Source organism: Coloeus monedula (assembly GCF_965178545.1).
Source record: "Coloeus monedula genome assembly, chromosome: 2".
Classification (NCBI taxonomy): domain Eukaryota; kingdom Metazoa; phylum Chordata; class Aves; order Passeriformes; family Corvidae; genus Coloeus; species Coloeus monedula.
In genome coordinates, this window is record NC_138782.1 from 101,426,644 (window position 1) to 101,450,867 (window position 24,224).

A 24,224-nucleotide genomic window follows, 5' to 3' on the forward strand; every position below is an offset into this window, starting at 1 on the left:
TTTAAATAACAAAACCTTGTCTTTACATACCTTCGATGAGAAGCATAATTTCCAGTAATATGCCCAGAGCCATCACACCCAGGGGTGGGACACCTAGAATAACAATGGAAGAGACATTGAGCAGTTACTCACAGGAAAGACATAACTGCCCATTTAAAAATATTCATTGGCTTAGTCCTTGTTTCCTCAGGTGCCAGCCTTTGGGACCCCTAACCATTGCTAAACCTGAGCTTAATTCCACACCAGGGACAAACATAGTTTTTCATTCATAAAATGTTTTTGTTTGCTACTCCTCAGTTGCCCACTCAAATGCTTCCTGGATATCTCAAGTACAGGCAGATTAGTGGAGACTTCCCAGCAATCCAGCATCCTTACATCCAGGAATGAGTCAGGTTGACAGCAAATGGACTATCCCCATGGTGTATGCTTAGGTAGTGGCTAACATTTCAGCAAGTAATTTTCTTTTCCACTGGAGCTATTGCTGTGATCCCCCTGCACAGTGTCATGAGGTCGCACCATGAAGAGACCCCTTCACCTCTCCATGAAGCAAAGGAAATGCCTAAGAAAAACAAAATGTGTAGACAGGGAAGTAATGCTGGCCTCTTGCAGAGAAATGGTAACCCACCCAAACACCAAGCTACAGCACCAGACAGAAATTATACATCCCTCAGTGGAATTTCTAACAGTGGAATGACATTAGAGCCATCAAAGAAAATGTTTTTTTCTACATTGCAAAGATGATTGTGATCATCACAGAAAAAGCTACATTAGAATGCTAAGAAAAATCATTAGTTGGTATTTGAACTGCTATACTAAATCACAGAAAAGACAAAGAATTAATTCATATGCATTTTACTGAACAGACAAATGCTGTTTGAATTCCAAAAAGTCAGTTTTCTTGAGTCTGAGTTTTGAATTTTAGCTATGCTATTTAAAGCTTCATTTGGAGAAAGCATTCAAATTCAAAAAAGCTTGCTCACAAATTCAGATGTTGCATTCTAAAACATGAGATTTCTATAACATTGAATTTTTTCACTGTTTGAATCAGGAGTTCATGCAGACTTTGGCTTTCACCCTTTAGTTACATGTCTGCTTTCCTCAAAGTTGGTCCATACTGGTAAACCTTTGTTTCACAAGGTTTCTGCAGAGACTTGAACATTTCTTAAAATCAGGAATTAAGCAACCCACAATTCAGTGCAATGGAGTTGTCAAGTTCCATTAAGTTGAATTTTAGCTGTTTTAAGGTAGTGAGCATTACCTACTTCTGAGGAGCTCTGCAGGGCCAAACTTCAAACATGATTATTGCTACCTTGAAAGACAAATTAAACTGGAATGTATTCAATGAAGTTCCCATATAATCTTCATCTGGACCCATTCAGTTATTCTATAGAAAACATTAAAATACGGTAGCAGTTCTCAGATGTGAGCTGGTAAAATCTGTGGGGTTCCCTACAACACTGAAGTTTCTCTTCTTCATCCCAAAGAAGCTGTGCACTTTGGACAAGAAATCTAAACAACATGCTTAGAGACAATTCTCCTCTCTTGCTTTGTCTTTGCACTGGACCAAATACATGACTGTGGTCTTGCATGGAAGGTGTTTTAACATGGCTCTTAATATCTTAAAGACCAACATAGAGGCTGACATCACACATCAATCTTTCTGCTTATAGAAATAAAAATTTCTGCATAGATCCTTCTGATACCAATTATGTAAAAATATGATCCTTGATAAAGGAGTCGTAACTCAGTCCATATGGCTCCTACCCTTCATTCTTTGTTGTGGTTGCACATGGCTAGCATTAACTTTGGTTATTCTTTAAAAAAATAAGAGGCCAGGGTATCTTATGTGGTATCTTATAATTTAAATACTCTATATCTATATATATATATGTTCTCATTATTTATATTTATTTTTAGGCAAATGTTTTGAGATCTACAGAGAGACAATCTCTTGCTTCATGTGATTTTTTTTTTTTTTTCCATGCTAGGTAGCTTCAGTGGTCTGTAATGTCTATCTTGTATTTCTGTCAAGACTAGCTGCATCACTGAAGCCTCTTAAGACGCTGAATCAAAAGATACAGGGGTAAGAATTAATTAAAGAAATTGACTAAATTTTGGCTCTAAATGTCCATGGCATTTACATGATTAAAGGAGAACCCGGAGCCATGGGACTATTCCTCTGCAGACTGTCTGAGGTAACGACAATGATTTCTTCTTTATGAACCCATGATTTGAAGCCACCAATTTCCTCTCCAGACTTTCTATCCTTTCAAGGATAAGCTATTAGTAAATCTGAACAATGTTTTTCTCATCTTTTCCAAGACTTTTCGTTACAGGCACCATGATTAATAGTGTCTTAACAAACAGGATTTTTAAGATGCACCAGTATATCCCATCAATCAGTCTCAAAATAAGACCATTGCACCTCAACCATTTGGACAGTCTTACACAATTTAAAAGCTAGCTTATTTCTGTGTTGTTTAAAAAAAAAAATTAAGCAACTGAAGCTAAAGAAGAAATCACCCTGCTGTAAATTTAATTTAATATCTTCAGAAACGGCTTTGCACAGTTCATATCAGTTTAAAATCCTACTTTTGATTAAACCAGATGAGATCTTTATGTTGGCAAGGATTTCAGAAAGACCTTTAAAATTTTGATTTTGGCACTATAATATTTGTTTTCAAATCTCATAAGCTTATATTTACCTTCATATAACAGATGAAATAGGAGTTTAGTGCACTTGGTTAGAACATTTTAAAACTCTGAAACACTTATATTTCTTGATGTTTCCATTCTATGGGAAGTGCTTCTAAGAATGTGACACATAGGATGCAGATATGCAGCAGTCTGTTACAACTATGAAGCTATTACAATATTTACTTGCTATCCTAAACAGATTAGATAAGGAGACAACCCTAAGTTCTTGTTCTATTGGAATTGGCAGTCTGCATTTTCCAAATATCTGAGCATATGTAAGACTTGCACATACCTTACTACTTTGCTATCATTTACTACCTATACATATTTGACTTAATCAATCATATATACATACAACAATGCCAGAAAAATGTATGCACAGGTGCTTGTAAGAGGTAGGTGATGTGAAACTTTGAAAATGACTATCAGAGTATGTGGAAAAAGAGAGCTGCAGTTTTCCTTGCTTACTTAAAGTAAATCTAATTTGGCAGGATCAGAAACTCATTTGTAGAATCTACATAATAGCTTATTGCAGCACAGGAAATATTTTAGTACTGTAATGAGGGAGGTGACAAAAGGAACTGACTCTCTGAAGAGTGAAGTTCAGAACATAGAATACTAGCACTTGACTACAAATTCAGGGCATCCAGTAAAAGAAAGGGCTTGTCAGGGAAGCAGAATGCAGTTAGCAGTGCCTTGATGTCCCATTCATTTCACAGACCATCCGAGAGAAGCATTTTTGGGAAAATAAGCAGAAGCAGAAAGTAGGGCAGGCAGCAGAACAACAACAGCTGTGGCAGCTGGATTCAGTATTGGGCTTAGATTCAATAGCAGGAAGAAAAAAGGTGAGAGTTAAATTGAGAAAAATACACTTAAGCTCTGCTACTGATTCTTCACTGTGGAAAGATTGAAGGTGTGCAGCAATTAAAACAACCTTCTGGCAGCCTGAAGAACTCAGGGAGGTTCCTGGGACTGGGGAGGAAATGGATGCAATGACCAAATGAGCTCTGGCAGGGTTGGTCCAAATGCCAATGGTTAAAAGTCTTGTTGAAACCTGAGCTCACAAGACCCCCCAGCTCTCACCAGCATAGGGCACTACAAATAAGACCCATATTTAAACCTGTATTCCTAGGCTTTTATCTAGGTCCACAGGAGCAAGATAAACTTACATGTAGTGTACGTACATAGTTTGACAGCTTTACTAGCATGAGAGCAAATAGGATTTTACACAAAGTGCAAAGACAGAACTGCAATAGTTTTGTTCTCATTATTGTGTATGACTTTGGTTGACTTACTTTTTCAAATTATTTTAAAACATAATAGATCCAAAACATACTGATAAAGACATAAAAAGTACTTCAACATTTTACTTTTGTGCTGAGGATATCAGCTCCCATGGAAAAGAATTAAACCATCAATCTCTCTCACACTGGCCAATTGCAATGACTTCCTACAAAATACCTTTCATGACCCATCATTAGTAAGCTGATGTATCAGCACTAAAGACTGATGTTACCTTTACTGTTTAGTTTACAGCACTTAGTACCTACTACATTGTGCATCGAATCTTCCCTTGTGAATAAAGTGAACACAAGTATAAGTCTATCAGAGAGAATATCCTATAAATTACTAATTAACTATTTAAAGCTGTAACTATTTAAGGATGTAGCTGGCGAAAGAAAAATCGAATTGAATAAGGGAATAAATCAGGAAATTGTGCAAAAATTCAGAATGGTTCTTCAGAATGTTCCACACTGCAAAAGAACTGGGATTAGTAGAAAATTATATCTTTCCCATAGTTTTATTTTGACCATGCTGTCAATCTACACAGTAGCGGTGTGATTTTTCTACTGAAGATTCAGAAAGGCTAGAGAAATATAATTGTTTCCTGTGGGATTTTTTCATAGCAGAATGTAGAATTTTTTTATTGTGTGGTGGTTTCCATCTATTTGAGATTCTGTTTTATTTGACTGAATCACCAGGAATGGAATTCATAGGTTGGGAGGCTGGAAGACAGACACAATAATACTTGCATTTCTATTTTTTTGTCTGAAGATCTGAGTATTTTAAAAACATTACTGGATAAAATCTCACAATACTGCTTTGGAAAAGGGAAGGATTTGTCAGAGGAAAATTGGAGAATAAAGAGTCTAAATTACTTTACACAGAAGAAGAAAATATGCTAGAAGTATAGATTCTTATTCACTGCTCTGTTTGCAGCTAAGAAGCTGTATGTCTTCTGAAACTGCATGTGGATTCATAAATTATGGTGGTTTGTTTTGGTTTTTTTTCTAGTGAGGTAGTCCCAGAAGAAAAGGTTACAGAAGTAAAATTGTAAAGAAATTGTGTTTGCAGTCCCCTGAATTGAATATGTGAGAGAGGAGAAAAAAAGGAGAGGGCAAGAAAGGGAAGGAATGAGAAGAAGCTCTCTCAAATTAAAAACTGCTTTTTCTGTGGGGTATAGTAAGTTTATTGTGTGTCTATCCCTTTATGAATTTGAGGGCTTGTCAAAAATGGCAGGTTTGCAGCTTTTGACATATAAGTCCTCTTTTTAACTAGTTAAGAGGCCAAAAGAGAGAACAAGCTTTCCTCCAGTTCCGTCCTCTGCCACTCACCACTAACCTGTAGGGAGCATTCCAGGGTGAGAAACAAGATCATGAACAGAGCTGTGTGGTCCTCAGCACAGATTTTCGGCCACAGGTGTGTCAGTAAGTCAGTGTTGTGGCTGTTATGAAAACACCGCCTTAGCAGGAGATGGACAGATAGCAGCAACTCATTTTGTCTTTATGCTTCTGAGTAGTCACAGCAATGCCTCCCAGCCATTACTGTTCTAGCCAGCTCTGTGAAAGCAATCTGGATGTATAAATATCTAAAAATCTTATTTTCAGGCCCAGGTATATTGGTAGATTTTCAAGCTCTAATTAAGTATGTGAAGTGGGAATGCTGCTGATTCTTTTCCTCATGATGGCACAGAAAAGCCGTTGTCTGATCTAATTCCAGTATGAATACAGATATTTTCCACTTTAGTCCTGTTGTCTTTTATTGTCTATTTTTACCATACAATTTGATTTCGGAATTCCAGTGATGATACTTTCTTTAGATACCTAGACAAAAACCTTCTACCTACACAACCTATCTATGAACTTGCAATGAAAAACAGTTTTGTTAGGATGGATTTCTTTTCCCTTAATTTTCCTCAGTGAGGTGTCATATCTACATACTTCTTCACTCTATTTTACTCCTTACATTTTCTTTCCTGGTGCCTCTTTCACCCTATTTTCAATCTGCTGTCCTTTTCCTGCAGTGCTCCATAGTTTGCTTTCCATCCATATTCCTCTCCAGCACTTCTCTTCTGCATTTTACTCCCTCATTTCCCAAAACCTTTTCTTCTTCATTGTCTCTTTTGACTCTTGAAAATTTTCTCTGTTTTGCTTCTTTTATTTTCTCTGTCCCCTTTGGCTGATGTCTTCAATCTCTGATCCTCCCTCATCCTTCCTCCTTTCATGATCTCTAATAACCTTGAAGTTGATGTTTCTTTCTTCTTTCCTCCTTCATCTTTGTTGGTTTTTTTTCCCATTATCTCTTCTTTCATCACCCTTGTTGTCCTCCTGCTCTTTTCTTCCAGCTGATTTTATAATTCCTGCTGTCTGCATTGCTTGTGGTCCTCTCACATTGCTGAAATGACTGGGTACACATTGTGCCCTTGTGTCAGAGGAGAAAGTGCTGTGTGTGAAACCTTAATACAGAATTTATCGGCTGTCAAGACTCAATGAGTCATTTTAAGTATCTTGCCCTCTCTTATTTTTATTAAAGTCCTTGTGAGCTTTATCACTGGCTTCAAAAGGAGCAGAAACAGGCTAACACCAGGCACTTCTGGAAATTGCATGCAGAGCTCATTTGAGGTAATTTGAATTGGTTCAAGAGGCAGCATAAACTCTGAGACAGTCATGCAGATAATGAATATTTCAAGGGGATCTTACATCTATGGTTTCATGTTCAAGGCTAAATTTATGTTCCAATCCTCACAAATGTACCTATAATGACCATGCAAAGTCAGACCCTTATAAATATCAAAGTTTCATAAAGATGCATTGTAAGCCAAAAAAAAAAAAAAGTTAAATTTAGATAATTTAGATTCATATGTTAATTATGTCTCTATTTGTTCTACCTAGAAGGAGTACTCAATCATCAAAATTTAGTTTTAGCAAAAGTGCTAAATATTACTTCTCCACATGTCTCACTGGAGGTAATAGGGAAATTTAAATGCCAAACCCAAAGCCATATAAAGGAAGAGGATTTCAGGAAATTACAAGAGTCAGCAAAAAATTGTGGTGGAAGGGCTAATGGGTGAATTTAGAAAAATCTTTTTCCATCTTGTCAGGGGTTTTTTTGGCATTGGATCCAATGCAGTTCCAGTAAGAGTGGACAGGAGATCAGGGGGATCCAAACAAGGATACCTCCTGGTGGGGCATTACTAAGTCCTCTCAGAAGACACTGGGAGAAGTACAGATTGGAGATCAGAAAGAAGCGTAGAATGGAAATATTTGTTATTGCCACCTTCATCATACAGTCTTTCTATCCATGAAGGAACAAAGCCAGGCCTGTGGAGCTAGTCCAGGCATGAGACTAAAATAATTTTGGCTCAGAGGCTTCATGGAATAACTTCAGTCTCTTGTATCTCTGCAGAGAGATTGCTCTGTCTCTTTCTCTTTGCCTCTAGAAATCCCCAGCAACTGAATGGTTCTGAACTAGCGCTGGCTGACTGCATATTCCTCTCCTCAGATAAAATTTAATTAATTCCCTGATTTTCTGCATGTACTGTTTTTTCTGTCCTTAGCTGCTGCTATTATCTATATTGCAGTCCTGCATTTTTTTAACTGTGTGGGGGTGAGAAATAACATGATATGTTTTTTAATTACACTGAAATCCATTTTCCTATAAACAGTCTAAAATGCATCATGCTGGCACATAAAATATTGCCTTGCACTTGAATGCACAGATACACACAGTGAGTTTAAATTAATTATATTGCTTTAGAAAAAATATTCCTGTGCCTTCCATTACCACCTCTGCATGCTGCCTGTTTTGCTACCAGTCAGGGCTTCCCAGCTTCCCAGCAGCAAGTGCCATGACGTGCTGCCTGCTGTTCTCATATCTAGCATCAGCACATACCCCCTTAACATGCCAGTTGCCAAAGGCAGGGTATGTGGCTAATGTGAAATAGCTTCTGTGCACCACCCAGGGGGTGCTCTGTGCTCAGAAGCTGCCAGGGGGAAGCTGTGAATCAGTTCTCCCCCTGGGCACCTTGCCCACGCTTTCTCTCCTGCCAGCATCGCCTGCCTTGGAGGCAGCACCGGGCAGCTGCAGATCCCCTCCCTGCGGCAGAGAGCACTTCCTGGCACCACTGATGAATCAGTTCCAACATATGCAAATTCAAATGTTCATTTCCAAACAGCTCAGCCTTTGGAAAAAAAGCTTCATTAGTATATGAAGGAATAACATAAAATGATGGAGGCACAGAGAAAAATGCAGGAGAAGATAGCTGTAACATGCCCTACAACTAGGAACAAAGCCATGCAGATTCTCTTGTCTCCTAATAGCATTGCTGTAAGCCTGTGCTCAAAAAAAAAAAAAATAAAAAACCCACATCGGCTTTTTTCAGTAAATTTATGTGGACACATTTGTCTCTGAAGAAGAATGTCCTATTCCTGGTTGGTCTATTAATATGGGAACCACTAAGCCTCTCAAGAGTATCTGCCACTCAGTCACCACACAGCAAGATTGGTCCAGGTTTGCCATACAGCCAGTGACAGGATTCCTACAGCTCCCTGCATGTAACAATGGGTCCAAGTGAAGCACTTGAAGACAGTAACACAGGTATAACATTTTGGTATTCTTCACCTTGAAAGGTGTCTTCAAAAGCTCGTATAACCAGTCTAACTTTTCTGTTTATGATGTAAATGGGAGTTTTAGCTCAAAATTAAATTAAAATTAGGCTGAATGTTGAGTACTTTGAAAATTCACCCTTTAAACTAAGTAATTTTTCCCCTGATAAGGAATGTCAACTATAGTCAGTAACCTGATGGTTACCTTGAACACCTTAAAATTATCAATAGAGTAATTCTTGAATTTTCATCTCTATGCTGCTGCCTCTCCTGTGCTCTGCTCTTTTGTGCTTTGTGTATCTTGTCTTAGGTGAAGCAATTACCAAAGGGCCTGATGGGCCCAGCAGTATGACCTCGAAGCTGTCACTTCCTGTGAGTTTCCTGGAGGCTTGGAATGACTGCAAAACCGATGAATCTGGAATACTCAAAAGGTCAGCATCACAGCAAGGAATGCTGAAAAAAGCTATCAGATTAGGATTGCCAAAAGCAGAGGAAAAAAAAAAGATTACCAGCTTTCATGTAGTCTGTGGCCTTAACAATCCACTGAAGCTGTTGGTAGGAGATTGGGCACAAGACAACATTAGCCATTCCTTAGCTATTCTATTTAAATGTTTCTTGTTCAACTTGTGCATGCACAAACAACAAAGAGAAGGATTCTACAAGATCACGGGAAAGGAAACAGTTGGATCAAATGGATGGGGGGAAAAAAAGGCTGAGTAGGAAGGATGGAAAAAATAAGAGCATGAAGAAAGTCCAATTTATATGTTCTTCTTCAAAATGGTATATCTAGAATTAGTGTGTAAGACCAAGATAAGAAATATTTCTAGACCTATATAATTAAGAAAGAAGCAAGAGTCCTGCCTCTAATGCGAGTTCTCTCAGCCTAGCATTATGGCAAAGCCATAAATCAACATCTCTGAGTTATCTGGGAAATATACCCAGGGCAGCATGAAGGCTAAGAAGTCTGCAAAAAACCCCCAAGCCCATTAAAATAATCCAACTGACAAAAAATGTAATGGGCTGGGATTTTCTTCACTATTAACAACTTTTTTCTTCCACTCCAGTTTCAAAAGAGCAATTAAAAACACGATTTTCAGTGCATATTCAGAAACGTTAGGTAAAAAGAATAGTTTGGTGTAAAATGTGTTTAGGTGACTAATTCCATCTTAAGGCTGAGAGTTATGTTTTGCTCCAGAGATGCAGTCACTGTGTTGTGCTCATTAGTAACCTTGAGAAGTGCTAATGTAGCATGAAGTTCCTTACGCTGGATGGACATTTACATGTCTTCTGCATGTTTGTGTTTCTCTCTGGAAACATATACTATCCAGTAACAGGGACAGGCTAACATTTGGATAAAGGGAGCAAACTCAAAGAGTTTTGCTTTCCCAGACAGATAAAGCAGAGATACTATTTTCTGTTTTGGGGTGAAGCATCTACAGCAAATGAGCACAATACTCCAGTTTTCATTTCATGAAAACAAGCAGCTTTTTCCCTCTAGGCCTAAAAACATTTGTCAGAAGCCTAAGTGAAGAAATATGAAAATACTGAGTGTGAATTATATCAGACTGTGAGAGGCAGTCTGGTCTAGTAAGAAGGCTAATGAACAGTGCAGCTAAGGGAAATCCAGTTTTGTTACTGATTTTCTGTATGACTTTATACTAATTCTTGAAAACTTCTCAAAATTGCTCTAATTTTTCATCAGGCTGACTTAAGAGTCAGTGTGGAGCATGAATCTTATGTATAACCTCACTATTGAGCACTAAGTTACCTCAGACATGCAGTGAGCATATTTAATTCATACTGAAGGGAAAATTCCCTAGTGAGAGTTTAGTTATGAACCTGTCTGCAACGAGGACAGTTGGGCAATACCACAGTTATGCCCATCCCAACAAGTATTCCATCCTACTGCCTGGAGGCAGACTCCACTGGTAGACACTGGGCAGGCAAACCAGATGTAATGAAGTAACATTTAGGAGGGTACAACGTTTTTGTTTTCTTCCCAGCACTCTGAGAATCACAAATAACTAAGGTGAAGGTTTGCACTGCTACAAGGCATTGCCAGACGGTTTTGGGCCTGAAGGACTTGATATCCAAGACTGAGGAAGTTAGCTTGCTCATTCTTATGGAAAAAAGTGTAAGGGAATCTTACTGCTGTCTTGGAATACCAAACAGGATGGAGCAGTGAAGGCATAACGAAAGTTTTCTCAGAGCTGCATGGCTGAAGGACAGCCTATAAAGGGATAACATTCAGCATGGGAAAGCCAATTTATTATAAATGAAAAAAAACCCAACAAAAAAAAATCACTCTGGTCAAACACTGGAATAGTTGTGGGAACTCTACCCTTGGCAATACTCACAACTTGACTGGATAAGGTCCTGAGCAACCTGTTCCAACTGGACTTGGTATGAGCAGGAGCTTGGACTAGCTAACATTTGGACATCCCTGTCTACATGATTTTATAATTCTGTAATGCATCTTAAAAACTGTATCAGAGAGAATACTGTTTGGTCTCCTATTGGCAGTACAGATGCAGCCTTTAGTTAGAGACTATTGCAGAAAGATCATGCATTATTATTCTACTTGATTCCAGTCACTTCTGGATAGCTCAAGTTCAACCATCAGCAAATTTATCTGTATAGTTTTATAAATTCAAAATATTTGTGTATTTCCTTGTATTCATACATGTTCTTCTCAACAACTGAAAGTGATGATTTTGAAGTCCAGCTTGCAAAGTTAATGAATGTTCAGAAATTCTTAGTGTGGTAGATGAAGTGGATCACAACTAATATCCTGATCAGTGAGAGGAACTGCGTATCCAAGATAATACTCCCAGCTTCTACTCTGAGCATCTGTCTGCCTCTGCTTTGGAATTTCCTGCTCCCCCTGAAAGGATGCTGCAGCTCTCTGGGTAGCAGTAAAAGAAACAATGGAGCTGTAAACACAGTATTCGATAACCTGAAATTGGTGTCATTTCACCCTAACCTGTCAGACTGGATGAGGCAGTTTGCACATTACGAGAACAAAGGAGACATCCCTTCAGTGAGGGCAGGAAACTCTGGTAAGACCATTAGAACTGTTTCAAGCTAAACTCTTCATTTTTCTGTTGGAATCTGAGACTGTATTGATTAGCACTTAAGTAATAATTCCAGTTCCATGCAAGTGTTCCCAGGCATCATTAAGTAGAGCATTTGAGAATGAATTGTGCTTTTCATTGTCATGGGATATGCCCTCATGTCTTTTCTTACTTTGGCCCTTCTTTCTTTCTTCTCAGTTAAAAAAGGCAGAAAGTCCATGCTTTTGTACAATTTCCCCTTCTGCAACTTCCATAGGACAAGGCAGTGCAAGCTTGGTTTATATTGTAAACGTCTCATGAAGGAGCTACATTAGGTTTGCAGTCTGAGAGCTGCAGAAATAGTTTCCCAAGCAGCTGCACAGTGCAAGGAGGTTGGGGGTTACAGCCAGGGATAAAGGCCCGTGCAGGACAATGGCCCTGTGTGGCTGCATGCAGTTCTTGGGCTCTGTTGTATCTCAGGGCTCAGAGCTCCCATGCACCACAGAGTTAGAAAAGCGAGGGGCTAACTTTGCCTTACATTACTTTTACAAGAAGGTTTCCCTCTGATTTTTTTAAACCAATAAACTTCCAAAACCACTTCCTGTTTTAGTGTTCTTATAGTCAAATAACCCTGAGCATCTATTTACTGCTCCTTAGTCTGATTTCTAATCGACTTGCTTAGTGTTGATACAAACCTTGTCTAAACTTTGATTAACACTTCTTTTTCCAGGCTGGTGAAGAAGAATCATAACTTTCTATTACCAGAGTGAACGTTTACATCTTCTAGTCAAACTCTGCCAAAATATTTTTTTAAAAAACCACGATCCTTGCAACCATTCCTGCTAATTAAAAGCCCCTTGACAAGGATTAGGAAGACTATTACATGGGGCAGGAACCTAGCTGCAGTAAAAATTCTCTGTTTTGATTAGCTCAGAGGTTGGGATCCTCAGCTATACATGAAATGGAAGAAGAACATCTTACTAACCTTCTTGCATGAAGTAGAGATAGGCATAATACCCCCCCCTTAGCACCCATCCAGATGTAGGAAAACCACTAATTTCACTATTAATATAGGCTCAGAGGAAGGTCAGCTGTGGAATAAGTTATCCAGCAAACTACATCTTACAGAAATGTGTCCCATGGATTGCCACTTCCCAGTACTTATTGTTGTTAACTGTATCTCTTGCAGAGAATGTAATCCATTGGCATTATCTTTAAGAAAAGCCAATTTCCCCTTTATATGGTGAGGGAAGTTTGTAAGAAAAAACACCCCTTGGATAAATATGTTATTCATTACATTTACTTTACCTTTGAATGGAAGTATCTTCATTGACATGAACAGACAAAAAGAAGTTTTTCTTAGCCTTAAAGACAACCCCACTACCTTCTGAATTTTAAGATGGAATAAAAATATTTTTGAGATTGTTCTTGATTATGTAAGACCTTATATGAAGATATAAACACGTCTGGTCTGTGGTACATTAACATGCACAAGAATTTTGCAAAAATTGGAGATATGTGGTCCTGATGTGTTTACTTATTATGATTTGTGAATCAGCAGCACTTACTCTGGTTTCAGTTAACACAAAAAAAATGGTATTAAAATCAGGTAAATTATTATTAAACATAGTATTCTGGATAATAGTTTTGCATACAAAATTTTCATAAAATTACTTCTCATTTGCATTAAATATCAGTAATTTTTAATTTACAGAGGTTTATTTTATTGAATAGAATTCCAACAAAAGTTAAGAACTTCCTTACCAATACTTAATTAAACTTTAAAAATTCTCTTTTCTTTAAAAACAAATAATGATAGGGCTCTGTCTATGCCAGTATCAACCTGAAACTGGTTTTGTCAAGTGGAAGAAGTGCAAACTCTACATGGAATTTGGCCTTATAATATTGTTCTCACTCCAGTAAAAACATGCTGCTCAGGGAAAGCTTTTCAAAGTTGCAGAACATAATCTTGGATCCAAAGCCAGCTAAAGACAGTGGGAGGTGTTCTACTGACACAGTTGCCCAGGGACACTGTGGATACCCCAACCCTGGAGGTACTTAAGGCCAGGTTGGATGGGGCTTTTGAGTAACCCAGTCTAGTGGAAAGTGTCCCTGCCCATGGCAGAGGGGTTGGAACTAGATGATCTTTAAGGTCCCTTCCAACCCGAACTTTTCTATGATTCTATTACTTAAAAGGATTTTGGATTAGGTCTCAGTAAAGAATTAGAACCATTGAAGGACTTTTCCTGTGAATGGGAATGTTGAGGATTAAACCTTACTTGGTTTAAAAAAGTAAAGAAAAAAAATTCTGAGTAATTTCATTCTTTCAGATTCTTCACACTCAAGTAACAAAAGTTGTATTTGGTGTTATTCAAAAGCAAGGCCCTTGGCCCTCCTTCATTAAACCTATACTTCTAGAAAATACTTACGCTTTCCTGACAGATGTTTCTTGATTAGTGCATCAGAAGAAAACAAACCACCACCTACAATGGTTCCTGGAGAAGTCTTGAGGAGAAACCCATAATCTATCATTTTAAAAAATTATTCAGTTATTTTCATATAAATTTTTATGATTTCCCTGGGGGTTTTTTTCTGTAATTTTTTTTCAACTCTTCTTCACAGCGAACAAACCCAGTGACTTTTCTCTGCAGTGTCCAGCATAACCTACATTCACAGCTTTTAAATTAAATCTTATTTGTGAAATGCCCAGCAGTTACTGAATTCAGTCCCCATTAAAGAATAACTCTGGGATTTAGAAGGAAAAAAATCCAAGTATTTGTAAGAAATAATGAATTTTTTAAAAATTTTTTTACCTATTGTCTGACATCATGTCTGATTCATTACTGAAATAGGGATTCTGATCATGGTGTCAAAAACAATTGGTTTTTTACTTATTAAACTCTGAATTCAGCATTCAGTAGATTGCATTTAATGCAGGATCATTTTATTTCTTTTAGCTATCATCAGTTTATACAAGAAAATAAAAAACCCTAAGCTCATAGTTTTACTAGTAAAAGGAGTAAGTTGGAATTTTGTAATTCTTTAGAATACTTTTTGTGTGCACAATGTATTCAAGAAAAGTGCCAGACTAACCTAGAAAAAATAGTTCTCTACCTGTAAAAAAGAAAAGAAAGTCTATGACTTGGTTTTCTTATAAACTGCATTTGTATGTTTTGATTCTTTTCCTGTTTAATATAGAAGAAAAATACTTGGGTATCTAATCTATTTTGAATAAATTATAGCTCTTTTAACTGATCATATGCTTTCATAATGATGTCCCTATTAATTTGGAGTCTGCAAATTTGGAAACTAGGTTCTGTTCATCTCAGTGTACTGTTAACTGAAGCCTGAAGAAGGCGTTTTCAATATCACTCTGACTGACTACTTTACAGCTCATTATTTGAATGAAACTGTCAATACTATAACTATGGAAACTACATCTTAAATATAATTTATTTAGATACATTTTTGGAAGGGTCTGTCTTTTTTCCTTTTCCACAGTCCAAAAAATAATACCTAATAATAGTAATGTGCTTATACCTCAGTCCTCCTCTGCCTCCTTATTACAGCAAATATATACTGCTGAAGCTGAGTACAGTGGAAACACAGTCAAGCGTACAAAAATAATTAATGATGGCCAGTGTTAAAGTACTCCTCAAAATTTAAGGTTGTTTCATACAACTGAGGCCATGCTGAAAGAGCACAGTGCTGTTATCTGTGGAAGGAGAGAAATCAACAGACTTTGAAGCAGTGGAAATTTTGTGTGTGTTAGGGTAGAAGAGCAGTTTTTACATGCAGATGAGCAAATGTAAATTCCACTTACTGGGAATACAAAAATATTGTAAAAGAAGATTATGATGAGGTGTTTATGAGGGATATGGGATATTTTAGAGATATAAAACATTGATATAGATACTACAGTGCTGCAAAAAATGTGTGCCACATAAAGTCCCAATAGCACTGAGATAAAAGTAAAGAGATGAACTTAACTGCATGGCAAAATCAGATGTTACTGTGCAGATACAGACACCACATAATCGAGTTAGCAACTGGCCATTTTAAGAAACCAAATAATGCAAGGAATTTTATAACTTCAAAAAATTTAAATAAGGCAATCAAACATGAATGCTAACCCAAGAGAGTAGCTGAGGGCATCTGCCCAGATCATCACTGTTGTATCTTAGCGTAACTCCACCAAAGGCAGCAGAGCTATGCTAATTTACACCAACTGAGGATCCGGACAATCATGTTTAGGACTTCAAGTGACAAAATTGCTTTTATTTTTGGGGTATATATTAAAGGGTTTTGGCAAGTCTGACCAAACACAGAAAGTGCAAAACACTGCATTTTTAATTCCCCTTTTAGCGACTGTACAGTTTATGCAACTTCCCATCGGGATCGCCTCAGCACTTGGGATATACCACAGCATCATGTTGCAGATCTTTGCAGATCTGGATGGAATGAGCAATTGGTTATGATCTGTTGATTTGAAGCAAAAATGATCAACATCACAATGGGAGTTTGCACAATTACCAAATTGTGCCAAAGAAAAGACCCTTGAATTGATTACAAGCAAATGCCAGGCTGAATGAGATTAATTATGTAAGACAAGTTAAATGACAAAGAAGTATGACCAAACCCAAGGAAGACAGAGGCAACTGTACAAATGGAAAAACTCCAAGACAAGAAGGCCTTAGAGAGATTCATTGGGCATATTAACATAGCTAAACAAATTCATTTATCATTAATCACAATTAAGTGCTCCTCTCAGAATAGTTGCTTAGAAACTGCACAGAATGGCACTAGAATGACTGACAAGAGAAAAGTTTCGAAAATTAAAATAAACCATCAAACATTCACACTGAAATTTTTGGTGATTAGTGAAGAGCTAGGAACTAAGGAGTGTATCATCAAAACTGCCTAAGTTGTTATTGCAGACACTGAATTTCACTTTCGAAGTTAGGCATATAGAAGTTGCAGGGATGTGAATGCCCAGCACTTACATTCCTTCAAAAACAAAGTTTAGACTCTTTAGGCCATACAGGTTGCTTCAAAAAAATTCTCTAATTCAGTGAATGTTCATCTGAATTGAGGCTATTTTGGTAATAACTGAGTGGCAAATGGTTTTAAATACTGATTGAAATCCAAACAGTAAAAAAATACAAGCTACTATTATCTTTTGTTTTGGATAATTAAGTACATAAAGAAACAGGCCATGAACTGTTTGGCTGTTGTAGACACCACTATGCAAAGGAAGCCTCTAATTTCAGAGCATTTCATAGTATTGACAACTTACTAAGGTCCTGATTCTGCAAGGTGCTTCATGCAAACAATTTCGTGCCTGCATGGAACGTTTCACAGCATCAGAGATACTGATATGCAGATGGCTTTTAAGGAGCTTTTTAGAGAGTACATGCTTTTAAGACTACCTCAGAGTAATGAAAACAATGATGAAGGGTCTTATGTAAACAAAACTCAAGTGTTTTCCATTTCAGAGACAAAAGTTGACAAACTTAAGTGAGAAAAATGGAATGACTCAACCTTATCAGAGTCTGAATGAGTTATTCTAACAGAGAAAAAGCCCAGCCACTTCCATATGTAAAACTTATTGCGACTACAGAGATGAGGTTGCTGCAGATGATGGGTTTCTATACAAAGGACATTATCATAACACCACACAACATGAGGTTGGAAATGCTAGGTATAACCTACAGTGCCCATTTGAGTATTGAGAAGTGCAGGAACAGAGCCCAAGGTGTTCTGTTCTGGCCAGGCATGCATGCTGCCATCAAAGATAAGGTATCCAAGTGGAAATCTGCAATAAATACAGGAAACAAAAATGCAAAAAAAACCCACTGAAACCACATAAGATTCCTAATTTCACTTGGCCCAAGGATTGTTGAGCAAAATGGGAAAGATTATTCCTTATAGGTGAACTAATAATTGGGGATTTATGTTCCTTGGTTTTGTTTTTAACAATTTAAATTAGACTTGCACACTAACTTGCAATTAAAGAACACATTAAAAACTACAGTTTGTTCAGTTTGTTTTACCACAACATTGCAGATAAGTTAATAAAACACTATCATTTACAAATGGCTCACTTTAGCAATTTTTAGCATTTCTCCAAATACATCACATCTAGTCCTTGCAATCACATTTCCTATACAAAAGTTAGATAAAGCATAAAGGAATTTCAAAAAGAGTCTGCAGATTCAAAGGATACATACTTAGCATCAAAGGAGTATTTCAGTTTAACACAAGATTACTTACTAGGCTCAACAACCTCAGTATTCAAGAAAAACTGTAATGAACTTCTATTAAGTTCCCATTTAAAAAAAAAAGACATAAACAACAGGAGTAAAAAAGTGATAATAAGAATGGAAATGGTTACTTCTCTTGCAACAAAGAGTAATTTTCTAAGACAAAAGTGAGTGAAAACTATATAATGAGTCTCAGTCTTGCTACATTCTTATAGGAGGACAGATGTAATCTCAACAGGAAAAGGGAAGAGGAAGGTGGGAAAGGGAAGGCAAGGCAAGGGATAATACTTCTTTGCAGATGAAACAACAAATGTACACCCAGGAACTGAACATCAGAAACACCCCAAGTGGAAAACACTGGATGTAGGTGGAGAAGTCACTCCAGCAGGTAAACAGAATTCTGCAGAAATAACTGGATTGAATACATAAAGTTACTGTATACTGGGAGAGCTATCAAGGTTTAAAATAGTATAAGCACTGGTCAATGTCCAAGAATAATGTGGTTACCTATCTAAAGAGGGAAATGTTTCTGTGGTGATTTACTAATATATCCTATTAATTTTTGCCTCTGCATTTTAAATTTATATTTGGGGAAGGCCTATATTTTGCCAGATTACTAAATCAAGGAGGAAAATACTACTCTTTTCCAGTAATATTTTATTTTGTATATTCATCAGAATAAAAACAATGGAAACTGCTGCATTTCTGGGAGGGCATCTCTTCTTCCCAATTCTTGCAGAGCAAACTGCAGTAAAATCACATCAATAAAAATAAATAATAGATAATATATTAATGCGGAAGAGTTTCCCTAGAAGTATGAGGTAAGAATATCCTTTCTATCAAGAAAAACTGTACTGCATGGAGTTGTTTTTCTAGAAGAGTCATGACTAACAGGGAGAGCTTCAGAGAAGTTCACTTTTCTATGTGAACACTGCTAGGACAACACATCTGGGAACAAGGAGACGAGTGAAAGGAAGTTAAGAGAAAGAGTAGAAGATCACCAAGAATATGGAAATCACTATGGCAGAATGACATGGAAAAAAATGGAGGCACAGAAATTCCAACTCTTACTATATTGTGGAGAACATGCAAAAATAGACTGAGCTCCTCACTTTGAGTTAAGAAGAGATTGGCAAACAAAAGCTCTCAGGTTTCACTGTAGTTAGGGAAAGGAGACTGTACTCCTCCCTCCATAGGAAATACCAGAAGACATCCACCACAGAAGATAAGAAAATCCGCATAGGTGCTTTGTGACTGAAGGACTGAGCATACTACAACACTATCAGGAAGTATCCAACCTTGTAGGCACCTGGTTGAACTGCAAATATTTCTGAGGTTCACGTGCTTCAGAATAAGCAATAATGGGATTTTCTGGCAGAAAACTGATCCAAGGGAACAAGGCTAGATGTTGACAATGTGATATTTAGTTCCACAGCAGACCAAACTAACATTTAGTTACCTATGGCCTTTGAAAAACTGTGATTATATTGACATCAAAGTAGCACTAAGTAGAAATAAGTTTGTCACTTTCTGGGAGTCTCTGGTACCTGGGTTCTTGGGTTCCCACACTGACAGGACACCGAGTAGAAATTCTCTCAGGCATTAAGATGTGTTTTAGCTGGGATTGATTTACTGATGAACAAAATGTGTCCTTGTAAAAACAATAATTACATTTAGCTTTGGAATGTTGAAGGTGGCTTTTTTTTAAAATTTGTTTTGAGTAAGATTACAAGTGCTTAAAAATATTGGTTTTAACAGTATATATAATTCCACAATGGGATTACAGTTTTGAAGTAATTGTAACTGTTAGAAAAATCTGCTGTGAAAAGGAAAAAATAAAGAAAAAGCCCCTGGGTAGGATTACACCAAATTTAACTTACAAATACTTTAATATTGGTAGCTGGCACTGGGTGAGCTGTTAACTGCTTTCCCATCATAGTTAACTTTACACATCAATATAGTGTTCCTAGGTCCTTTAAAAATTAGTTGCTTTTCACAAGTACTATAAACAAATCTTAATACAGGAAAAGTTTGGATCCTTGACAGATATTCATTTCTTCAGACAGCCTTAAAGCTGTAAACCTCTTTTTTTTTTTTTTTTTTTCCCCAGCAGAAGTAACTGGGAATTAAAGCAGAAGGTATCCTTCTGTTATTTGGAGATCACTGACCAGGCTGTAGCTGCTTTAGTCTGCTGATAAACTATGCACAAATGCTCTCACTTTTCTATTTGAGCTTTGGGGAAAAATTAAAAATTGTGCAATCTGCATGGTAAACCTCAGCAAGAACCCTTACAGATGAGAAGCATGGGTGGTAAGGAATAATTATGCTGACCCTGGAACAATTTAATTGAAAGTTGAAACATTATTATTTTGAGAGCCAGGAAATGTGAGTAATGGAATCTTGAAGCCACAATTTCCAAAAGGCAATACAGTAAGCATGACTGTTAAGCAAAATAAACATTTCTCTGACCTTTTAGGATTCTTGTATTATTTTGATTATGAATATTATATGACTGATAATATTAATGAATATTATTTGAAGTGTTTGCTAGTCTATATTTTAGTTGGAACACAAAAAAAATCAGTGCATTAGCGAAATTCCAGTTAGGAAGCTGCATTATACATTACTTGTATGTGTTGTAAATACACTCAAAGAAACCATGTATTAGTAAAATGTGATATAAAGGCTTTACCAGCACATGTATGGTATTTGATACATGGCAAAGACATAAAAGTATTAAATCCTTCCAAACTATGCAGTCCAGAAATATGATTCCTATGCTGCACTATCAATTCTTCTACTACACTATCAGTTGTTCCCTGTACTCTATACATTAAACAAGTATTTACCAAGAATTTTACAAATGTTGAAATCTTTATGGAAGAATGGAAAAGATGACATTGAAAATCTGAAAAAGGAATTAAAGATGAAGAAGAGATGAGAACAGTACAGATTGGTAGGGATAGGACAGAAGGGATCTCAGCTTGGGTTACAGGTAAAAAATGTGTAAACATTTCCCTCTACAGCCTGGGGCAGGAGCCCAAGTTACTGATTCTCACTCCTCTTTTGATGTCAGCAAATACACCAGCAATGTTCCTCATCTCCTCTTGGTGCCAGTCCATGCAGATCACTAAACTTTCTACTGCTGTTGTCTGTGACACCAGCCCAGGCTATAGAGCGGATACCGAAATTTCCCATGGTGGCTGGTGTCCTGACAGAGGGCCAGCAGTATCCCATATTATGGAATTTCTGCTTCTTTTCAGCTTGCTCATTTTAGAAACAAGGAAATTATACTCCCAGACCTCACACATAGAAATATAACATATGTAAATGAAGTACTTCACAGATCAAAAATTTCAAAATCAAATTCCCTTTGTAGCTTTGGTTTAGCTGCTTTGTGCAAGCACATTACATTTACATGATCACATCTACTTCCATCTTAAGCAGAGAATAAGAGCATAAATGAGAGCTGTATAAAGGATGCTGCCATCCGTAGGACTCCTACTTCCCTGCTTTCAAATACATGTGAGAAATGCTAAGATGCTTTATTTCTGTCTCTGTAACAACTTCACAGGATGTAGAGACAGAGGACAATAAAAATATAAATGTGATGGAGGCAGGAGATGGGCTGATCAGACAAGGCAGCTTGAGACAGGGAACAGTGTAGAAAAAATGATGAAGAAAAACAGGACAGAGTAAATGGGCCAAGTGGAAGCTCAGACTGATTAGAGTTTTGGGATAGGAAAAAGGACAATGTGGCTGCTCTGGAACTGGACTCTCCTGCTTTTTCTGCAGAGTTCATCCCTTTTCACAAAGGGTCAATTACATTACATAGATCTGCTGAATTCCCACAATTCCAAGCAAATTCAAGGGTTTCAACCTATACAGTTCTCTACAATGTGAAGAACTGACAAATTGAGTCCTAAAAGTATCCAACTGAGCAATCAAAATTATATACCTAATTTTTCTGGTTTAAAATGGGGACAATGCCAACCCTAACTTACTTCAGAGTATAACTGCAGATGAAAATAAACTAATAAACTAACTAATTTATAACTAAATTAATTAGGAAACACTTGGATGTGATGATAGTGACAAACATGAGTGAATTAGTAGTTATATCTTCAGAGGGCAGTTTGAGAAAACTGTAGTGAACAACAGACAGGCTCTCACATGAGATAATGAAGGAAAAGAGAAGAAATTAATTAGTTGCTTATGCAGTGATTACTATCTGTCCTGTGCAATGATTTACTTTGTATCCTGTGGAAAAATAGATGATCAGAAAATGAAAATTTAATTTTGCTACATAGTGCAAATACAAAAGAGAACTGAGTTAAGTAAGCCTGCTTAAAATTCTGTTATTTTGAAACTAAAGAGTTTTATGTGTTCAATAGGTATAATGATAACTGCTAAATTAATAATTTATGCTAAAAATAACAAATAATAGATTTTAAACCTAAAAATATAACTTTAACTTAATCTTATTCTTTTTGCTTAGGCAAAACTTGAAATAAGTAGAGAGACTGGCATAACATAGAATTGGGATCTCAAGTTTAAGTGTTTTGGGATTCTTTTCTTCCTGGTCTCTACCAGGCAGCTTTGACTGCAGATGTTTGAGAAGAGCAGAAGAGATGGGGTAATTCAGAAACACCTTCTTAAGATAAGTAGAAACATTATAAATGGTTAAAGCAGCAAATATGTGCTTAAAACATTCATGCTGCCTCAAGAGTCTTGACTGTGTTTTGCTTATGCATTTACATTTCCTCAAACTTTTACCCTTTGACCCATCCCAACCCAAAATCCACATCCAAATCTGGGTTTCTCTGGGTTGCGCATGTCTTTCTCTGGTTATACTTAAATGTTTTCCTTGATCTCATTTACATCCCCTTTTGCATATCCCATATTCTTCTGGCAGCATATACCAGCATCACCTAAAATAATAGTTTCAAAACATTATTTTTGACTTTGTGGGAAATCAGCTGTAAATTTTATATGTATTGTTTATATGTAGCAATTAGATTAGGTAAAACTAGAGAGCAATCTTACTCCAGCAGTTTTCTCATGCTTGCTTTCTTATTTTTCGCATGGTTTACATCAAGAGTCGGTTGGTTTTTTTTAAATCAGTGTATGTTCTGAACTCAAGAAATGTATTGTAAAGACAGAATACTGCTAAGCAGTATGGCAGCATAAGGTATCCATTCATACTTTCCCTACTGAATTTTCCTCACTTCTTGTGAACATCTTTCCATGTTAACCAAATTACCAACTCGGGAGTACCACCCTGTCACAGCACTAATAAATGCTATAGTTCTTCCACACAGAGAGTTGCAGTAGAGCATATGTGCAGGAAGACAGAGCAAAGCTAAGTCTCATGATTCTCTAATGTTCATTGTTCACAACTGTTATTCCAAAGAACTGAAAGGAATTGTAAAGAACTCATTTTAAGCAGGGGATAACCAAGTAAACATTAAAAAACATAGTCACATGAGCAAATGTATTAGGCTGGTAGCAATGATATGAACCTGGGGAAAATTATGCAAGCATTTGGGAAAAACAAATTGTTTTCCCTCCAACTATGTCTGAGAAACTGCAGCGCTTTACTGCTTGTGTAATCAGAAGTGTGTCATCAGTCTAACTGTATGGGAATTTTCTGTTCTAACTAGTAAACTCAAAGTTCGAAAAAAAATTGAATAGGAATTCGAGCATTAAGGTGAAATTCCAGAAGTTCTGTCTTTTGTCCATCCCTATCACCTAAAGGATACACAAAAGGACATGCTAGGTCAACAGACTTATGTACAGAGGCCCTTGTATGGAATTTCTAGAGACTTCAATGCATGTTCCAAGCAGGATCAGCCCCTTCTACAGCAGGTCCCCAGACAGCATTTCTAATTTCTGACACAACTATACACAGTTTGTGGTCAAATAAATATTTATAAAGAAAGTATGTGTTCTTTATATCTTACTTGAGTTCCTGTGAGCTTGTGGCCAGCATACTCCGAATGCTTTTGTCAGCCAAGGGACAGCCAGATAAACTGTAAGACATGGCAGGACATACAAGTATGTTAATCTTCTCATTAACTGAATGCTCCGAAACAAACACAACATAAAAATTAAAAAGTAAAAGTTTGTAATGCAGAAAAGCGATGGGGCAAGTGCTGTAATATTGAATTCTGTAATACAGTTAACCCTCTGAATATATTTAGTTATCAACATTACTTCCAAAATTACATACTGCAAATGTTCTTGTTTGTTTGTTTGTTTCTCTATGAACTAGAAAAATATAACAAAAAATGTTGGAGATTCCTGGGTTAACTACTTAAATGCTT

General features: G+C 36.9%; 1 protein-coding gene across 3 annotated transcripts in view; it reads right to left on the reverse strand.

Annotated features, from left to right (window-relative positions):
- The window catches only part of MYT1L (myelin transcription factor 1 like), a gene marked incomplete at both ends in the record, with an annotated part of 129,854 nt that overhangs the window by 30,401 nt on the left and 75,229 nt on the right, over positions 1–24,224 (reverse strand). For all 3 annotated transcript variants that reach the window (XM_082277008.1, XM_082277007.1, XM_082277009.1), the window contains 2 exons: positions 31–93; positions 23,862–23,930. In XM_082277008.1, coding sequence (XP_082133134.1) covers positions 31–93; positions 23,862–23,930 — 132 coding nt within the window. The remainder of the gene's footprint in view (positions 1–30; positions 94–23,861; positions 23,931–24,224) is intronic.